A 16,415-nucleotide genomic window follows, 5' to 3' on the forward strand; every position below is an offset into this window, starting at 1 on the left:
GCCAGGGGATGTTCGCGGGCTTTCCGCCGTGGGGGAGGAGGGGGATGACTCAGCACAGGTGTGCATGTATCCATGGTCCAGACATGTCTAGACATAACACCATTTGGCCTGAACGCGGTGGCCATTTTAGCTCCCTTTTAACAATTGATTTTAACCATAAAAACTATATACATAATGCCTTATTTCTTTTTAAACCTTAGGTTACATGGAAAGTGCAAAACATTTAGGAATTTTATACATAAGAGAATCATAATACTGTCTGATAGTTACAACACGGTCTGACATTAACACAGTCTCTTTTTATATTTAATTTACTGAATAATATATTGACTTGGGAGAAAGAAAACTCTACAACTGTGAAGTTGTAAAGTAGGTATGTTTATTCAGCGCTGGGCGCATGGGGGATCGCTCCTCCACAAGCATGCGCATCCTTTGCAGCTCCCGTCCTGCTTATATATTACAAAATAATGCATATTCATAGAATGCTTATACATAAACATAATATTTCCCCGCCTCCCCTTGCTTCTCATGGTAATTAGGTCTCCTCCTCTTGCGTCTGCGCGTTGAGCTCCTTTGGTGGTCGCAAATTCCTGGGTGGGGGTCGTATAGATGAAGTATCTCCTCTTCCTCGCTGATGAACTTTTTACCTTGTCCTTCTGCGCAGCCTTAGTTGTTCCCTGGCTCCTGTTATAAATTGAGACCGCAATAGATCATAATTCAATTGAATTATTTTATTAATAATAGCAAGTAGAATATGAGCAAAGACAGCGCTGGACGGCAGGGGAGTCTGCGCTCCGCCAACTGCCGTCCTGAGCAGTTCAAACAGTCCCCTTTTTATACATCTTTACTTCAGTGTTTCATGAAGTAGTAGAGGTATTCTGCGCATGCTTCAGTTGTTGTTAGGGGGTCGTTTTCTGTCTCCTGGTGGTCGTTGAGGCTGAAGTAAGAAGTCTTCCTCATAATTGACTCCTTGCTCCTATGTCCTTATCTGGAGTTATTCTTCTTATTTCTGGCTTTTCCTGGAAACCTTGGCGTTTCCCTTGCACAAGCGGTGTCTGGTTTAGTTAGTGTAAGCGATTGTGGTTATCTTACCCTAAGTGGTGTCTGGTTTAGTTTGTGTAAGCGATTGCGGTTATCTTACCCTACACAAGCGGTGTCTGTTAGCTGTTTGCATATGCGATTTCATATCTTTTGTTGCCTAGCCTTTACATTGTGCTTAACATACATTGAGCTTAACATACATTTAACATAAGTCTTAATAAACAATACCCTAGTCCACAGTTTCTCACAGCTCCTAACTAAACTGCAAGACCAGTTTGTACTAGGATTTTAGGTGATCTATTGCTAATTTGTACTACTTCAAGGACAATAGGAAGCTTCTGTTTGAGCCGGATGATAATATCTTAGCAACAATATCAAAACCTGTTATGTCTTCGTGCATAGCCCCCTCATCTTGGTGCAAGCTCCTCAGTCCTGCGCCATCAATCTGAAATTATTTCAATTCCCTATCTCAATATTTAACCATAACTTGAAATTTGAATAACAAATATCATATGTTTTATTACAATTCCCCCCTTTTAACTAATTTTGTTCTTCAAAATCTCCTTAACACATCACAAACCTCGTTTGAAACAGGGGTTTCTTCTATCTCTTTAATTTGTTCATATGGTGCTTTCATTACCATTAAGTGTGCCGCCTCTAATCTTCCTTTAATAATAGAGACTATTTTATTAAATATATGTGGTCCGAAGGTTAATCCAATTATTAATAACACTAAGGGTCCAGCTATAGTAGATAATATGGTGGTAAGCCAGGGAGACTTACTGAACCATGTTTCAAGCCAATTTTTTTGCAGTTCCTTTTCTTTTTTACGTTTTTCCAGACTTTCTCTCAATTTGGTCATTGTATCTTTTACCACTCCAGTGTGGTCTGCATATATGCATCATTCTTCTTTTAGAGCTGCACACAACTCTCCTTGTTGCAAAAACATTAGGTCCAGTCCTCTCCTGTTCTGTAAAACAACTTCTGACAAAGATCTTAAAGAGGTTTCTAAGGCACTGATAGACTGTTCAATTTTTAAGAGATCCTCATCTACTGCAGCCCTCAAATTGGAACTTTTGGTTTTGCTGTACTAGGGATGCTATCCTAGTTCCAGCTCCAGCGGCTCTAATAGCCATAAGAGTTGCTACTGTTAGTGCAGTGATGGGTTCTCTTTTTTGTAAATGGTGTTCCTGAACAGTTTGATAATTATACATATAATCTTCTGGATGATATATAATTTAGGGACCACTACTACTTGTATACAGTATTCTTCATTCTTATTAAATACCTTTAATGAAAGACAAGGTGTTAAGCCCACTTTTGAGCATTGGCATTTTTATCTGGCAATAACCAATCTGCAAAATGTTCGCTTTCGAAGTTTATTATTTCTTTACATAAATGCTTTTTCTGTGGTGGTATGGTTCCTAAACATGATCCTTGTCCTGACACTTGCGATATAGATATTCCCTGCTGCTGTCCATCTTTCCTGTTCCATCTGCACTGGACTGGATTAGTCCCCTTCACGTACTTAGGTTTGGATGTTACCCCTATGGCTTCGTAAAATGGAGGCTTAACATCAAAACACAACCAACAATGCTCAGTCAAGTTTGAATTTGTGGCATTTAGAAATTGATAACTTGCCATTAATAATTTCCAACGAGGAATTGTAGCTGCCTCGATTTCTTGAGAGTGCTCTGGCACTCCTCCTGTGCCACTACTAATTGAGGTAGTATTCGCTGCCCTTTCCGACAGTGGTTCTTTGTTCACATTTATTGGATTTGGACCTATTTGTTCCACGTCCAGGGGTGCTGTTTCCTTTTTAATAAAAATCAGTCCTCCTCTATTTTTTGCATCTTCCCACAACATAATTCCACAGGTTTTTCCTATCATCCATCCTGAATCTTGAGGACTAAGCACAGTTAAGATTATGCTCTTACAAGTTCCATAGTTGATGACTCCTCCAGCCCAATTTCTAACTGGGGCCTTACATCCCCTAGGACCATGAGTGACTTACCAAAATTTATCTGAGGGTTTTGGAGTCCAGTCTGATGCTATTGTTTCACAGCCCCAATATGCACAATGGTTATAGCCAGGCAGATTACAATAACTTTTTCCAGGACTGGAACTGGGACAAAAGTAGTATTATTTGACGTCCCACGTTGGGGATCTTTTACGTAGAGAACATCCAGGAAGTGGTAAAATTGAACAAACATGCTGTTCAAAACTAGGGGCTCCTGCAGTAATTATAGACTGAAGCACTTTTTGATCCTTCCATCTAATAAGGGTCCATTTAAATGGTTGGTGGGTTAAGGTCTTGGTATGGGTTGGGGTTATGATTCCTCCCACAGCCCAAATAATTACTATAGTGAGGAAAATTGGTGGGTTCATTTTCCAGTTACTAGCCAATTGCATAAATGTGTCCCCTCTCTGTCTTGCGACAGGATTTACATGCCCAGATCTTCTCCTTTTCCATACTTTCTAGTTTCTCTTGCCACTATAATTACCTGGACTGGTTGCTTTGAGGCCTTTCTTATTTTCCCCTCTCCATATGCCTCTGCCTCCTCCGCCTACTCCACTCCTTAGAGCAGCGGGGCTTTCCATCTTCTCGGCAGCAGTTGTATTCTTTGAGGTTAGGGTCTCGCTGTCAACACCTAAACGCCTCCCAGTTCTGGGCTTTTACTTGTGGGATTGTGCAAGGCACTTGGAGTATTTGGGACCTGCAAAGAAGTTATAATTTTTCCCGTTGATACCCCCACCAGTAAGGCTTAACTAGTTAATTTTCTTTCCCTTATATAGCACTGGTCACAGTATTCCCTTGGGGAATAACCGTAGACACAGCGCGCCCACCAATTCTCTTCACAAATGGTGTATTTAAAACATACAAAGGATAACAAATACAGTTAGGGGTTTTACAAAACGTTACATTACTCATTGTGATGGTTTGACTGGCTAAATACCAGGTATCCACCAAGTCGCTCTATCACTCCCCCCCCCCTTTTTCCCCTTGTTTTCTCAATAGGGTAAAGAGGGGAAAGAAGATAAACTAACCCTTGTGGGTGAAACAAAAGCAGTTTTAATATAAGCAAGGCAAAGCAAAAGTCCGCGCGCGGAAGCAAAAGCAAACAGATTTAGTCTCTACTTCCCATGGACAGGCGATGTCAGGCCTTCTCAGGAAGCAGGGCTCCCATACACGTAGTGGTTGCTTCAGAGGACCAAGGGTGACCCCACCCCCTTCCTCCTTTCTCCCAGCTTTATACTGAGCAAACGTCATATGGTATGGAATATCCCTTTGGTCGGTTTGGGTCAGCTGTCCTGGCTGTGTCCCCTCCCAAGATCTTGCCCACCCCGTCCCCCTGGGGGAAATATCAGAAAGAGCCTTGGTGCTGTGTAAGCACTGCTCAGCAGTAGCCACAACACCAGGGTACTATCAACACCCTGCCAGCTCCCGACATAAAACACAGCACCATGAGGGCTGCTGTAGGGGAAAACCAATTCCAGTTCAGCCAGACCCAGTACACTCATTTAATCCTTCTTTCTTCGCAGCACTAGCTTCAGATCTCCTGATGTTTTAGTTACTTCCCAGCAATGAGGTGTTAAGGGTCCTTTTACTCTGGTAGCATGAGTCCATCCTTTTTCAGCAGTCCGGACAGCAGTCTGTCGTGAGCAAAACACGAAACGGTCCCTCCCAACGAGGGGTAAGAGAAGATTCTCTCAAAGTTTTTATTAACACCTTGTCTCCAGGTCTTACAGAGTGCATAAAAATCTCTAATGGTGGTCTTTGTACTACCACCCCCTTTTTGCGTAGTTCTTCTGTTCATGAGACTTATTAGCTATGGTTGTAAATTATCTTTTTCCAGTACCGGGTGATCAGTGGGAAGTTCCATATCATAGGGCATACCATACAGCATTTCAAATGGGGATATGCCAGTATCGGTTCGAGGCTGGGTTCGGGTATTCAGAAGCACTAGGGGTAAGCACTTAACCCAAGAGATTTTTGTTTCGAACATTTGGTAAGTTGTTTCTTGATTTCCCCATTCATTCTTTCTACTTTCCCTGAGCTTTGTGGATGCCAGGGAGTGTGAAATTCCCACCTGGTCCCCAGGGAAGTCAGTGTCTCTTTAACTACTTTGGATACAAAATGTCGGAATCTCTGTCGGAATTGACTACTTCTATATTTCCATACCTAGGGATGATGTTTTCTAAGAGTATTTTTACCGCCATGTTTGCTGTTGCTCAAGCAGTGGGAAAGGCTTCTACATAATGTATGAGATGATCTACCAATACTAGGAGTTATTTGTACCATCCTACTTGTGGTAGCTCCATAAAATCAATTTGAATTCTTGCGAATGGTCTATAAGCTAAATCCCGTCCACCTTGAACACTTTCTCTTAATTGGTGCTTATTAATCTTCTGGCACGTTAAGCAACCTTTCACTATTCCCTTAGCAACATTATAAACTCATATGCACATGTATTTAATAGCAAACTGATCTACTAATGCTTGTACTGTCCAGTGAGTTTTAGTACGGAGGTCTTTCATAACTCTCCAAGCCACTGCCTTTGGGAGAACCTTCCTCCCATCAGGCAATTCCCATTTCCCTTGTTTTTCATTGATTCCAATTTGTTCCAACTTTTCTTTCTCCTGACTAGTGAATGTAAATTCCAATTTAGCGGGTTCTGTTCGTTCGTTTGCACTTGATTCTATTACAGTCAGTACGAGCCCCTTTTGCCTCTTGTAGTGAGGTGCCCTGTTGGTGTCCCCTTATATGCACTACTGCTATTCTCTTAGTGCCTCTTAATGCTTGAAGAGTCTGGATAATTAGAGACTCGTGTATTAATCCTTTTCCTTGTGAATTAATGAGTCCCCTTTCTTCCCAAATTTTCCCAAAAGTGTGAATTACCCTAAAGGCATACTTAGAATCCGTATAAATTGTCCCTTCTTTTCCCTTTAAAATATGTAATGCCCTTAGTACCGCATATAATTCACAAGCTTGAGCCGACCAACTAGGACTCAGTGGTCCTGACTATTACTTCTAGGGTGACTCCACCAATAATTACATAACCTGATTTTCTCTTTCTTTCTACCACTTTAGAGGATCCATCTAAAAAAGATTTTCCCCTTCTTCTGTTTCTTCTAAGTCTGGCCTGATTTTTGTCTGTTCCTCAATGTTATGGAGTCAATTATGATTTAAACTTTCGCTTGGTTCCCCATATAGGAATTGTGCTGGATTTTGAAGCCTAGTTACTTCGATCTCTAACTTTGGTGAGTGTATTAATATTCCTTCATATTTGAGGAGTCTTGCGTCTGTTATCCATTTATCTGCTTTCTGTTGAAGCACTCCTCTGATGTTATGGGGGTTAACACTTTCAAATCTTCCCCAAATGTGATTTTATTAGCCTCTTCTACCAACAAGGCCACTGCCACTATTGCTTGAAGGCATGTTGGCCATCCCCTACTTACAGGGTCTAGTAGTTTAGATATGTATCCCACAGGCTTCTTTTTTCTGGCCCAAATGCTGTGCCATCTTCAGTATTGACAAATAGATAAAAGGGCCTTCTTATATCTGGTAAACTTAATATTGGAGCATTGACTAAGTCAGGTTTTAATTTTTCCAATTTTTTCCTCATCATCTGAGGTCCATTTAAGTAATCTGTCTTTTGTTAATTTCTGGTATAAAAATTTAACTTTTGCGCTATAATTTTCAATCCATTGTCTGCAGTATCCCAGTAATCCAAGGAGTTGCCTAACCTGCTGTTTGTTTCTGGGAGCTTGGAGGGGAAGAATTCCATTTACCCTCTCTGGATCTAGTCTCCTGCTCCCTTTACTTATCCAGTGGCCCAAATACTTCACCTCCTCTTCTACAAATTGTAATTTAGATTTAGATACTTTTAATCCTTGAAGGCTTAAGAAATTTAACAACTTAATGCTTTCCCTTCTCACTGTGTCTCGGTTGCTGCCTGCTAGCAGAAGGTCATCTACATACTGTACATATGACAGTTATTTTTAATGGCACTATGTCTTGAATGAACAAACTAAAGCTTCTTGACACAGATTTGGTGCTGATGGAATAATGGCATCAAGTGCCCATGTCACAGCAAACGATAGGCCAAAGTGCATCTCTTGCTGTATTTCAGAAATTATTCTTGGTCCCCAGTGTGTTCTTCTTTTGACTTTGTTGATTTGCTTCACCAGCTTCATATAGACTTGATGCTTTGTATCGATGAATGATGGGGAGAGCAGCCAATAGCTTACAAAATGAATTTTTTAAATTTGTTTTCTCTTGCTTCAGTTCTGCCCCCATTCCCCCAGATTCAGCACTTCTTTGTTAGCATCAAATGTGGTGCTGGTGTTTGCTGGCACTGCAGGGGTGCTGCATTTCCATGAGCACTTAGAAGCCAGCACTGCTTCTGACCTCCCATCCTTGTTCTCCAGCCTGCACTCACACTGGCATTTTTATGAACTCTGGGGAGGTACATTGGAAGTCTTAAAATTGTTTTATTCTTAGTGCATGGTACAAGATCACAGCATTGATCTCAAGATTTGCTGCATGATTTGCTGTGTGATTGTTTGCTCCCCTGAGTAGGATGATTAATGGTTGTGGATTTTAGGAGGGGACAGGGAAGGGGATCAGGACTATATATGGTGGCAATACTGGCTGAGCCTGGAACTTCAGTGAGATTTAAGTCTTGCCTTGTAAAATTAATGCTTCCTAAGGGTCAAAAGAATTTGTGGACCTAGATTTAGAGATGTGCATTAGTGTTCCAGTTGTTCTAGATTTAACATCTCAGCTGTGAGGATTTCCCTGCATATCCAAGTTAGGTTATTTAATATATCACAGCTTCTGTTTTGTGAGTGTTAAAAATCTATGAATATCACTGCTGTGGCACTTTGAAGGTGAGTGGAATCCGTGGGTGTAGAAATGCTTTGGAAATGGCAGTAGCCTCTTAATGAACGACTAAATTCTTTCCCTCACTAAAACTGTAAGCACCAAGACAAAATTATATATTCTGGCAAAGCATCAGTACTCTTTAATTTTTAGAAATTCCTGTTGTCATGAGTGTGTGATAACTGTCAGCTGACATTATGTAACTTGCTTTGTCTGAAACACATTGGAGAAAGCTACTAGTCTATGCTGCCCACATACTACTTCCTTCCAAGTGTTTTGTAGTATTCCTAACCATAGTTATGTAGCCTGTGATATAAATTAAATGAAATACTGATAGAGCGATCTAGAGTGGTAATAGATGACTACCTATGTTAGAAAACCTATCTAATACTGAGACTGCTTTTAATACAAAGAGGGAAGGTGGCTGTGTGGCCTTGAGTGGATTGCTTGGTCTCTATTTGTAGTGTTTGGGGAAAAAGTGAGACACACCTACACTTAAGATGTATTATGTCAAAATGTCGCTCCCACATCAATAATGATTATACTGTTCCATATGGTGTTCAGTGGTCTGTCAAGAAGAATCAGAAGACTTCTGATAAGGATAAGCAAAGGGAGTAAGTCAAATCTGCTCTTAATATAGGCAGGTGTTTCAGAAGATGACTGTTACAGGACAACTTCTTGGAACAGGGAGCTGGTACTGGTAGTACTAGGCCCCTTGTCACTTCAGAGCATTAAAACAAACAAAAAAAAGGCATTTCCTTTTTTCATTCTGTGAAGATACTGTGATTGGCATTGACTGGGGCATCTTGCCAATTGTATGGGGAAGTGGGGAGAAATGTCTTACAAGCTAGTGGTCAAAATGAGGTGGTAGGTGGGGAATGGTGCTTATCAGTAAGGATACTTTTGATACTCCTGTGAATAGTTTCACTGAAGTTGGGACTTGAACAGTTGGATGTATGTCCCAATGCCAGGGAGGGCAACCTGATAAAAAGTAAGCCTTCAGACTGTGTTTGTATTTTAGGTTCTGAAATGGTATGCTTGTCTTTCTGCCACAGATCATATTTTAAGCTTTTTTGTCTATTACAACCCTGTTTGTATGGAATTTAATGATACGCTAGCTAAATGCCACCTAATGCCTCCTTTTTTGTAGTGGTAGCAGCAGCAAAAGCAATGTTTCTTACTACTAGTATGTGCGTTTTACAGTTACCACTCCTGTCTTTTGCCAGGATCGTGATTTTTGTGGGGAGGATGCAGAGCAGTGATGGAGGCCTTGGTGTGCCTGCCTCTGGAGAACACGTTTGCACTGGCAGATGGTGTATTGCTATAATATGGGTTTACACTGATGCAAATAGAATCTTGGGTTCTGAGCAGATCAGTGGGGTTCTGTTGTTTCTCTAGGGTCCCCTTTATTCCCTCTCTTCCCCAGATCCATCATATTTACTGACTTGGACAAGCATATGACTATTGAATGCTGAAATATAAATTACCATTTGGAACTACAGACTGAAATGAAGTTGAGAAGAGCAAGCATTCATACTTTCTCTTGTATTCTGTCAGCTGCAAGCTTAGAAAAGCATGTCAGGAGAGTGGTGTTTAAACAAGTTTCTTTACTATGTCTCATAATAGTAAGATTCCTAAATGCTGTCTGTGGAGATGGATGGGTTGAAAAGGTCAGTAACTAAAGGTGAACCAGGGCATGAGGAAAGAAGACTGTCAACTTAGGAATATGTATTGCAAAAGTCAGTTTTATGTATATGACTGGATCCCATCTAGGAAAGTCCTTTCCAGTCACTACCTGTGCTGCCATAAATTAAAACTTTCTTTGTTTTAACAAAGGTTAAGTGGGTTTTGCTATAAATGAATTGTGAGTATTAGAACCTAGTTAATAAGGTGAGGTTTTGGAAGGTAAATAAAATGATTTGAGTGGTTAAAACTGTATGGAAGTCAACATCAGAACTGTGGAAATACTAAGCTCAGGAGTTAATGGTGAATGCTCACACTCTCTAACCTGATAAATTTTGCAGGTATTTCTTCTCTAAGAATGTGCAGTATGTCCTTGAGTCTTTCTCCAGACTCTACTGTTTCTCTGAAACCAGGTAAGTAGTTTTTGTGTGTTCGGTCCCTTTTCTGGGACTATTGAGGAAAACATGTTTTAGTTCTGATTTAACTCAGTTTTACTCAGTCTCATGTGAATTTTTTTCCTCCACCTCGTATAGAATCAGGAAGAGTAATTTCTTCTTTTAATGTCTTTTCAGTTGCTACTGTGTCTGTCCAGATGCAGTAATCCAGAGTTGCCTGTGGGTAATGTATCTTAAACAACCTGCATAGGTAGCATATGCATGAAGGCTATTAAGATGATGTCTGACTCTGACATACAAATGGATCTGTTTCATGTCAAGTGATCAGGATGACTTTTGAGTAATACCGACCAACTTTCAGCAGGATCTGAAAATTCCTCTTACGCACATGCAGGCCATTCAGCTTGAAAAAAGCAGGAATTATTCTCAGTCCAAGTCTTGCAATCTTCAGTATGCCAAGTCACCTGATTTTCCAGTTGTTTTATCCATAACTACTTAGTTATGTACTATTCTACCAAAATGTACCCTCCTTAGATTTTTCTACATGGTCTCTGGGTTTCTGAAAATTATTTCCATGTGGTTGGGCAGCAAAGAAACTTACTGGCTGGGCTTGAAGTGGGGGATGGGGGGATTTGTCTGGACCAAGACGGGACTTTCAGTCTGCTTCCAGATGGAAGCCATGCCTGGCAGGGGGAGACTTCTGGAAGGAAAATAGAAATCTATTTGGGATCTCTGTCCATAGTCTCATGGGCTGGATATGTGTGTTGTATGTCCTTGATCTGTTTGTGTGTGTGTGTGTGTGTGTGTGTGGTTTTGGCTTCAGAGGAAAAAATTTTAAGGCAAGGTTTGAAATATTTGTGTTGAGATTTCAAAAAATAAGCTCCTCCAATAAGACACTGATGGTAGTACTCCATAATTGTTCTGAAAAATAATGGATATTTCACTTAAAAGCTAAAACAAGCTGTTTATTATATTCAATGGGATTCTCAAATCTGCAGGTGTTTGATTCCGTTCCTTCTTTTAGGTAGGATTGTTTTTTACGCCGGAGTGCAGATTCCCTTCTAAAAAAAACCTTAGTTTTCCTTCTTATAGCTGTGGATGTGGTCAATATCTTCAGTTGTCCTCTCCATGGTGACTGGGTTCAGACTTTGCTGGCTAGGCTTGGTTTTTGCATGCTGTGAATGTCTACGTCAGCATAGTCCTTGAAGTCTCTTTCTTAGTTATGAGGTGTTTGAAAATTCTTTGAGCTTGCTTACCTGTTGCAAGCCTTTCACTGACATGGGAGGAAAATATTTACCTCAAGTGGATGGTTGAAATGTGGAACTGCTTCTTGTCTGTCATAGGCAGCACTTCTGTAGTCAGCTCTCTAGAATGCAAGGGCTGTGTGTGTGCTTTGTCTTCCGTGCTCCGGTTCTCGATTTAACAGCTTGCCCTCTTTTTCCTATGCATGGCATTTCTGCAGAGATGGTTTAGTTATACTCTGAAAAGCTGTAGATCTCTGAAATATTTGATCAACAGCTGCACTTGAATCTTATTTCTAGTGTGTATGTAAGGAAACAAGAAAACCAAACTGTAGAGCAGATTGGCTGTTTAATGGTGGGCCTTTTGTTCTTGACAATAAAACCTCTTACAGCATACTGGTTTGGTAAAGAAACATTAAAGTATGGAAAAGATAGATTACAACTGCCTGTTGTATTTAGCAATCTGTAGACACTGAGGTTTTCCAGGTAAGTACTTCTAACATCTTGCTAGCTGTGTTTGTTGGATGTGCAATCCACAAGGGTGTGTGTTTAGACTTTAGCACAAGCCCAAGCAGCCATCTGTGTAAGTAAAATGGTTTTGAAGGAGTGAGAAAGCAGATGAATGTCAACTTGCTGATGCAGATCTTCCTAAGCTAACTGTATAGCTAGTTTCCTTTTTTGGGTGTCCCTCTCTATGACCACATAAGAGTGCTTAAAGAAGATAGAATTATTAAGCAACAAATACTTAGAGGGAGTTCAGGGTGAGCAGAGGTTTCTGAGCTGACTTCGAACATATCTCTGAATAGCATATGGTACAGGTTGCTGTAATCCCCTTTCTCAGGATTGCAAAAGAGATCTAGAAGAAAGTTCTTTATTCTTAATCTTTCACTGCCTAATTCTTTTCATTCTTTCTCTTCTGTGCAGGTGCTGTGCTATAGAAGATGCACTATTACCGATATTCTCATGCAGAAGTCAGCTGTTGGTACAAATACCTGCTCTTTAGCTACAACATTGTCTTCTGGGTGAGTACAAAATCTACTCACTGAAATAGTTTAGGCATACCTCAGTTTTATTAACTTCATTTCTCTTTTCAATAGAAAAGGCTGAAATAATTTACCTGAAAGCAGGAAGCTTGATGTTTGGTATGTCCCTGGTGTTTTGGAATTGAAGAAGGCTATTCCATGTGAGAAAATAATTACTATTGAAAATTGTATGGATACCAGTTCCTCATAATCGTTCCCTTCCTTGCCCCTTCCTCCTGACTTACCTTCTGAGTGAAGATAAAGGAGTGAGGCAGACAATAATGGGTTTCTTTGTAGTTTTTTTTAAATGGAGAAAGGAAAGATCTGCTTAAAGGATTTGTTAAAATAGTGTAGTCTCCATGGTTCCTGACAAGGCCTTTCTGTTTTGAATGATAGAGGCCATTAAATGCTGCTTGTGTTTGGGCAAAGGTTAAAGCTACCTTTTTGCGGGAGAGCTGAGCACGCACACAACCAATGTGATCAAGCAATGCCTGTTTATTACAACTAAGAAAGCCCTTTTATAATGTTTTCTTGCACACGAGTAACATGCAGTACAAGTCCTCAAGACTGGACAGTTAACTTAGCCTGCGCTTTAAGCGTTCTTATGATTGGATAAAAAGTGCCACATCAGCCTTGCCAGGCTTCCTGCCTTGTGTACCTTCCTCTTCTGTCCCAACCCCTTCTGGGGGTGGTTTGTCTCATCATTTCTCCCCCTTCATTCAGGGTTACGTCCTTATCGCATTCTTGCTCAGGCTGAGGCTCTTATCAGTCTTGTTCTCACGCAGGATTGCTCACATGTCCATTCTCTCATAGAAAGTCCTCTTGAATCCCAACACCTTTAAGTGACTTAAGTGGTATGTTAAGTTGCTTCCCTGCTAAGTCCCTTCTAATACCTCCTTTCAGATGACCTCTGATCTCTTTGTTGGGGTGGTGTAGCTGTAAATACACTGTACAGAAGAGAAGAAAGGAACTGCCCCAGAGATTTGTCAACAGCTGGCATTACAACGTAGTCAGGATCTTAAATGACATGCTCTATTGGCAGCAAAATTGTCTTGATACTGTCTTGAAATACCTAGCTATGGACTAGTCTGCCTGTAATGTTTATTTAGAATTCTGAATGTGAAAGGGGTGCAAAAGCAGGTGTGTGGTTTTAGATGTGTGTTATGGTCAAATCACTGAAGCACCTAACTACCTACCTTGGAAAAGAAGGCTATTCAAAGGTTGGTGCGTAGCATTACATTAGAGATAGTTAACACGTCTGAGGGGAAGGTAAGGATGCAGTTTGTGTAAACAATAATTCTGTTTGGAACTTGCAGGTCAAATGTTAGGATTTTGCACCTGCAGTCATGGAAAGGCGTGGGGAGTCCGGGAGAAGCGCAGTTGTGGTGACATGCCAGGTTCTAGCAGCTTGGACTAATGGTCTGATGCAGAGTTGAAATATATCTTAGTATGGATAGCCACTACTAAGATGTTTAGATTTTTTTGAAAGCTGGAAGGATCAGGTTGTAAGAATGAAAGTACGGTATGTGGTTGAATCAACTTAAGTTAAGAGTAAAAATTGATCCTGACTTGTCTGAGATCAGTAGACATGCTAGAGAAGACTATAGTAATTTGCGTTGTTTACTGTGATTACTTAAACCATGTAAGCTTTTTACTACATAAAGTTGAAGATACACAGAACTGTTACCCACATCTGTATTTAACTTCAGTAAAAAAAGTTTAGTACCTGAACACACATTGCAGGCTGCAGAGTCTTGTTTGTACTTGTCAGTAATGACTTGGTGTTTTGCTTGATTAACTCACATAAACTTCTGGTAAACTAGGTTGGCGTTTCTGCATGTTTTGGTTGCTTTGGCAGTATTTAAGGTAGAAAATAAACCTTTGACAGCTGCATGTATGATGGACAAAACTCTAGATTAATCTAGTCATAGAAAAGTCAATTTGATGCAACTTCAGGAGTTCATCTGGCTTCATTTTCTGTTGAAAGCAAGACCTTTAGTGTAGGAAAGAATTGCTCAAAGAGAAGAGCTGGGAGTCTTCTGAGCCGCTTGCTCATCAATTTTCTGCCATCTTCAGCCTAATAAGAAAGTTAGGTAATAATGAGACTGCAACCTTGGGTATTGTTGGAAACCACAGAATGTTTTGCTGCTGTATTGCTTCTTTTTATTAGTGCATTGTTTTAACATAATACTGGAGCATTAAGCCACAGGGAATTTATTGTTGTGTGGATAACAGGGCAGAAAAGATGTGTGTTTGCATAGAAATTTGTTTCTAGTAAGAGTTAATTAACCACAGTATTACCACAGTGCAAATGTTCATTAGTGATTCCCATCACGGCGTCGTGTCAAAACTATGTTCTCAGAGGCCACCAGCTCCGTAGTTATTTTTCTTCTATATAGTACAACTCCCATGTACCTGTAGTGGCAATTAGTGCAACGAGAAGTAATACCTGCCAAGCTATTCTGGTTTTCAGAGCAATCATTTTGTAAACTGGGTGGGTGCTCTTCAGCGGGGGTAGTGTGGTGGTGGTGTATGTGAGACATCGGCACACACTTTTGCTCATGACTATCTTAAGATCGTTCTAGACCTCTGCTTACTTTCTGAGTGTCTCATGAAGTGGGGTCTCTTTTTTGATGAGCAAACAGCCTTTGAAAAAATGATTTATTTTTGGTCTTTACTGGGAAGACTATCAAGAATTTACCTCTGCTTTCTCAGAGTAATTAATTTTGTCTCTCTTTCCTGCAGTTTCACTTCAAATTTCATTTACTCTATACTATTGAAATTAGTGAAGATCCAAGGATTTTTCTTTTTCTTAAAGAATCATTTTAAAGAGATGCAGAAAAACTGAGGAGAATTTTAAATACAGCTTGTGTGTTTCAGCTGATCTGTTGTCTGGAGGAACTGGAAATACTAGTAGTCTTGGTAGCTGGCTCAACAAATGGTCTGAAACTTCTCCTGAGATGTTATTATGGTGCTGACTTAGTAAATTATGTGTACTACAGCTCTTGATAAAAGTTCTGCACCTTTAGTTGTAGAACAAGCTATTTAAATGTTGAGTGGGAGAGTAGACACTCCTGCAGGCAATGGATGAATCATTTAGCTGACAGTGATTCAGGAGCCCATGACATCCTGCTGGCTGGGATGACTAGTCTAACAATCTCTTTAATTGGACAAAGCCGTTATGATTAGAACAAAGTAAATTTTCTGTGTGCCATAAGTACTGAAGGACTACAAAATCAGAAGGGAAATATAACCATGACTTGAAAAGCAGCATTTAAGGAGGGAATGTTAGTCTTGATCCACTTTTCTTGGCCTGCAGGATAGGTGATTGTAGGAGCTGGTTTTGTGAGTGTTTGTGTTTGAGAGGATGGCTGCTATATAACGGGTACGAGGAATGGTATTTAGATGGGTGTGTGTAGCCTATAGCTCATCTAAGCTGTTACTGGAGGTATGATTATAGCTCACCTGTTTCTCAAGACACAGTTTATTCACAGAGCAGTCAACTTGCATGTAAATAGTTGCATTTGTTCTGTCACACAGTAAAGAAGCATGTTGACTTCCCCGTTGTAGCTCTAAAGATAGTATCAGTGACTGTATAAACTTTAAAATTAAAGCATATGGTGACTTGGTTTACAGAATATTTAAGCTTTTTAGTGGGTTGTACTTTTCTTCAGTTCGTTGTGTTTCATATACAGTTCATGTAGATTGTGGTGGAACTAAATATTGAACTAAAAGGACAAATATGGCGATTTTAATGTCAAGCTCACAGTTTACTCAGCCTTTAGAAATCTGTAAATCTTCACTCTTTGGAATTTTTTTAATATTTTTTTTTTTCCAGACAGGCAATTTGGCAATAGAAGATTCAGTTCTGATGGCTTTGAGTTAGTTCTGTATGACAGGCAATTTGGCAATAGAAGATTCAGTTCTGATGGCTTTGAGTTAGTTGTGTACAACTGCCTTACAAAATCACTTCTCTATTTTTTGTGTTTGGCTTTCACTTGTAAGAAAGGGAATGGAGGCTGTGTCTTCCTAGACATGCTTTTAATGTGGAATTACTGTATTTTGATCTTACTTTTAAGCATGATAATAAGATGTAAACTTCTCCAAGTACAGTTGTTATGGTGAGTAGTGATGAGGCAGTATTTCA

General features: G+C 40.1%; 1 protein-coding gene across 2 annotated transcripts in view; it reads left to right on the forward strand.

Moving 5' to 3' along the window:
* Positions 1 to 16,415, forward strand: part of TSPAN14 (tetraspanin 14) — a 65,209-nt gene that overhangs the window by 11,784 nt on the left and 37,010 nt on the right. For both annotated transcript variants that reach the window (XM_026854670.1, XM_026854669.1), the window contains exon 2: positions 12,171 to 12,268. In XM_026854670.1, the coding sequence (XP_026710471.1) occupies positions 12,188 to 12,268 (81 nt within the window). In that variant the 5' untranslated portion in view covers positions 12,171 to 12,187. The remainder of the gene's footprint in view (positions 1 to 12,170; positions 12,269 to 16,415) is intronic.

This window comes from Athene cunicularia (genome assembly GCF_003259725.1).
Source record: "Athene cunicularia isolate RWA chromosome 9 unlocalized genomic scaffold, athCun1 chr9_part1, whole genome shotgun sequence".
Taxonomy (NCBI): Eukaryota; Metazoa; Chordata; class Aves; order Strigiformes; family Strigidae; genus Athene; species Athene cunicularia.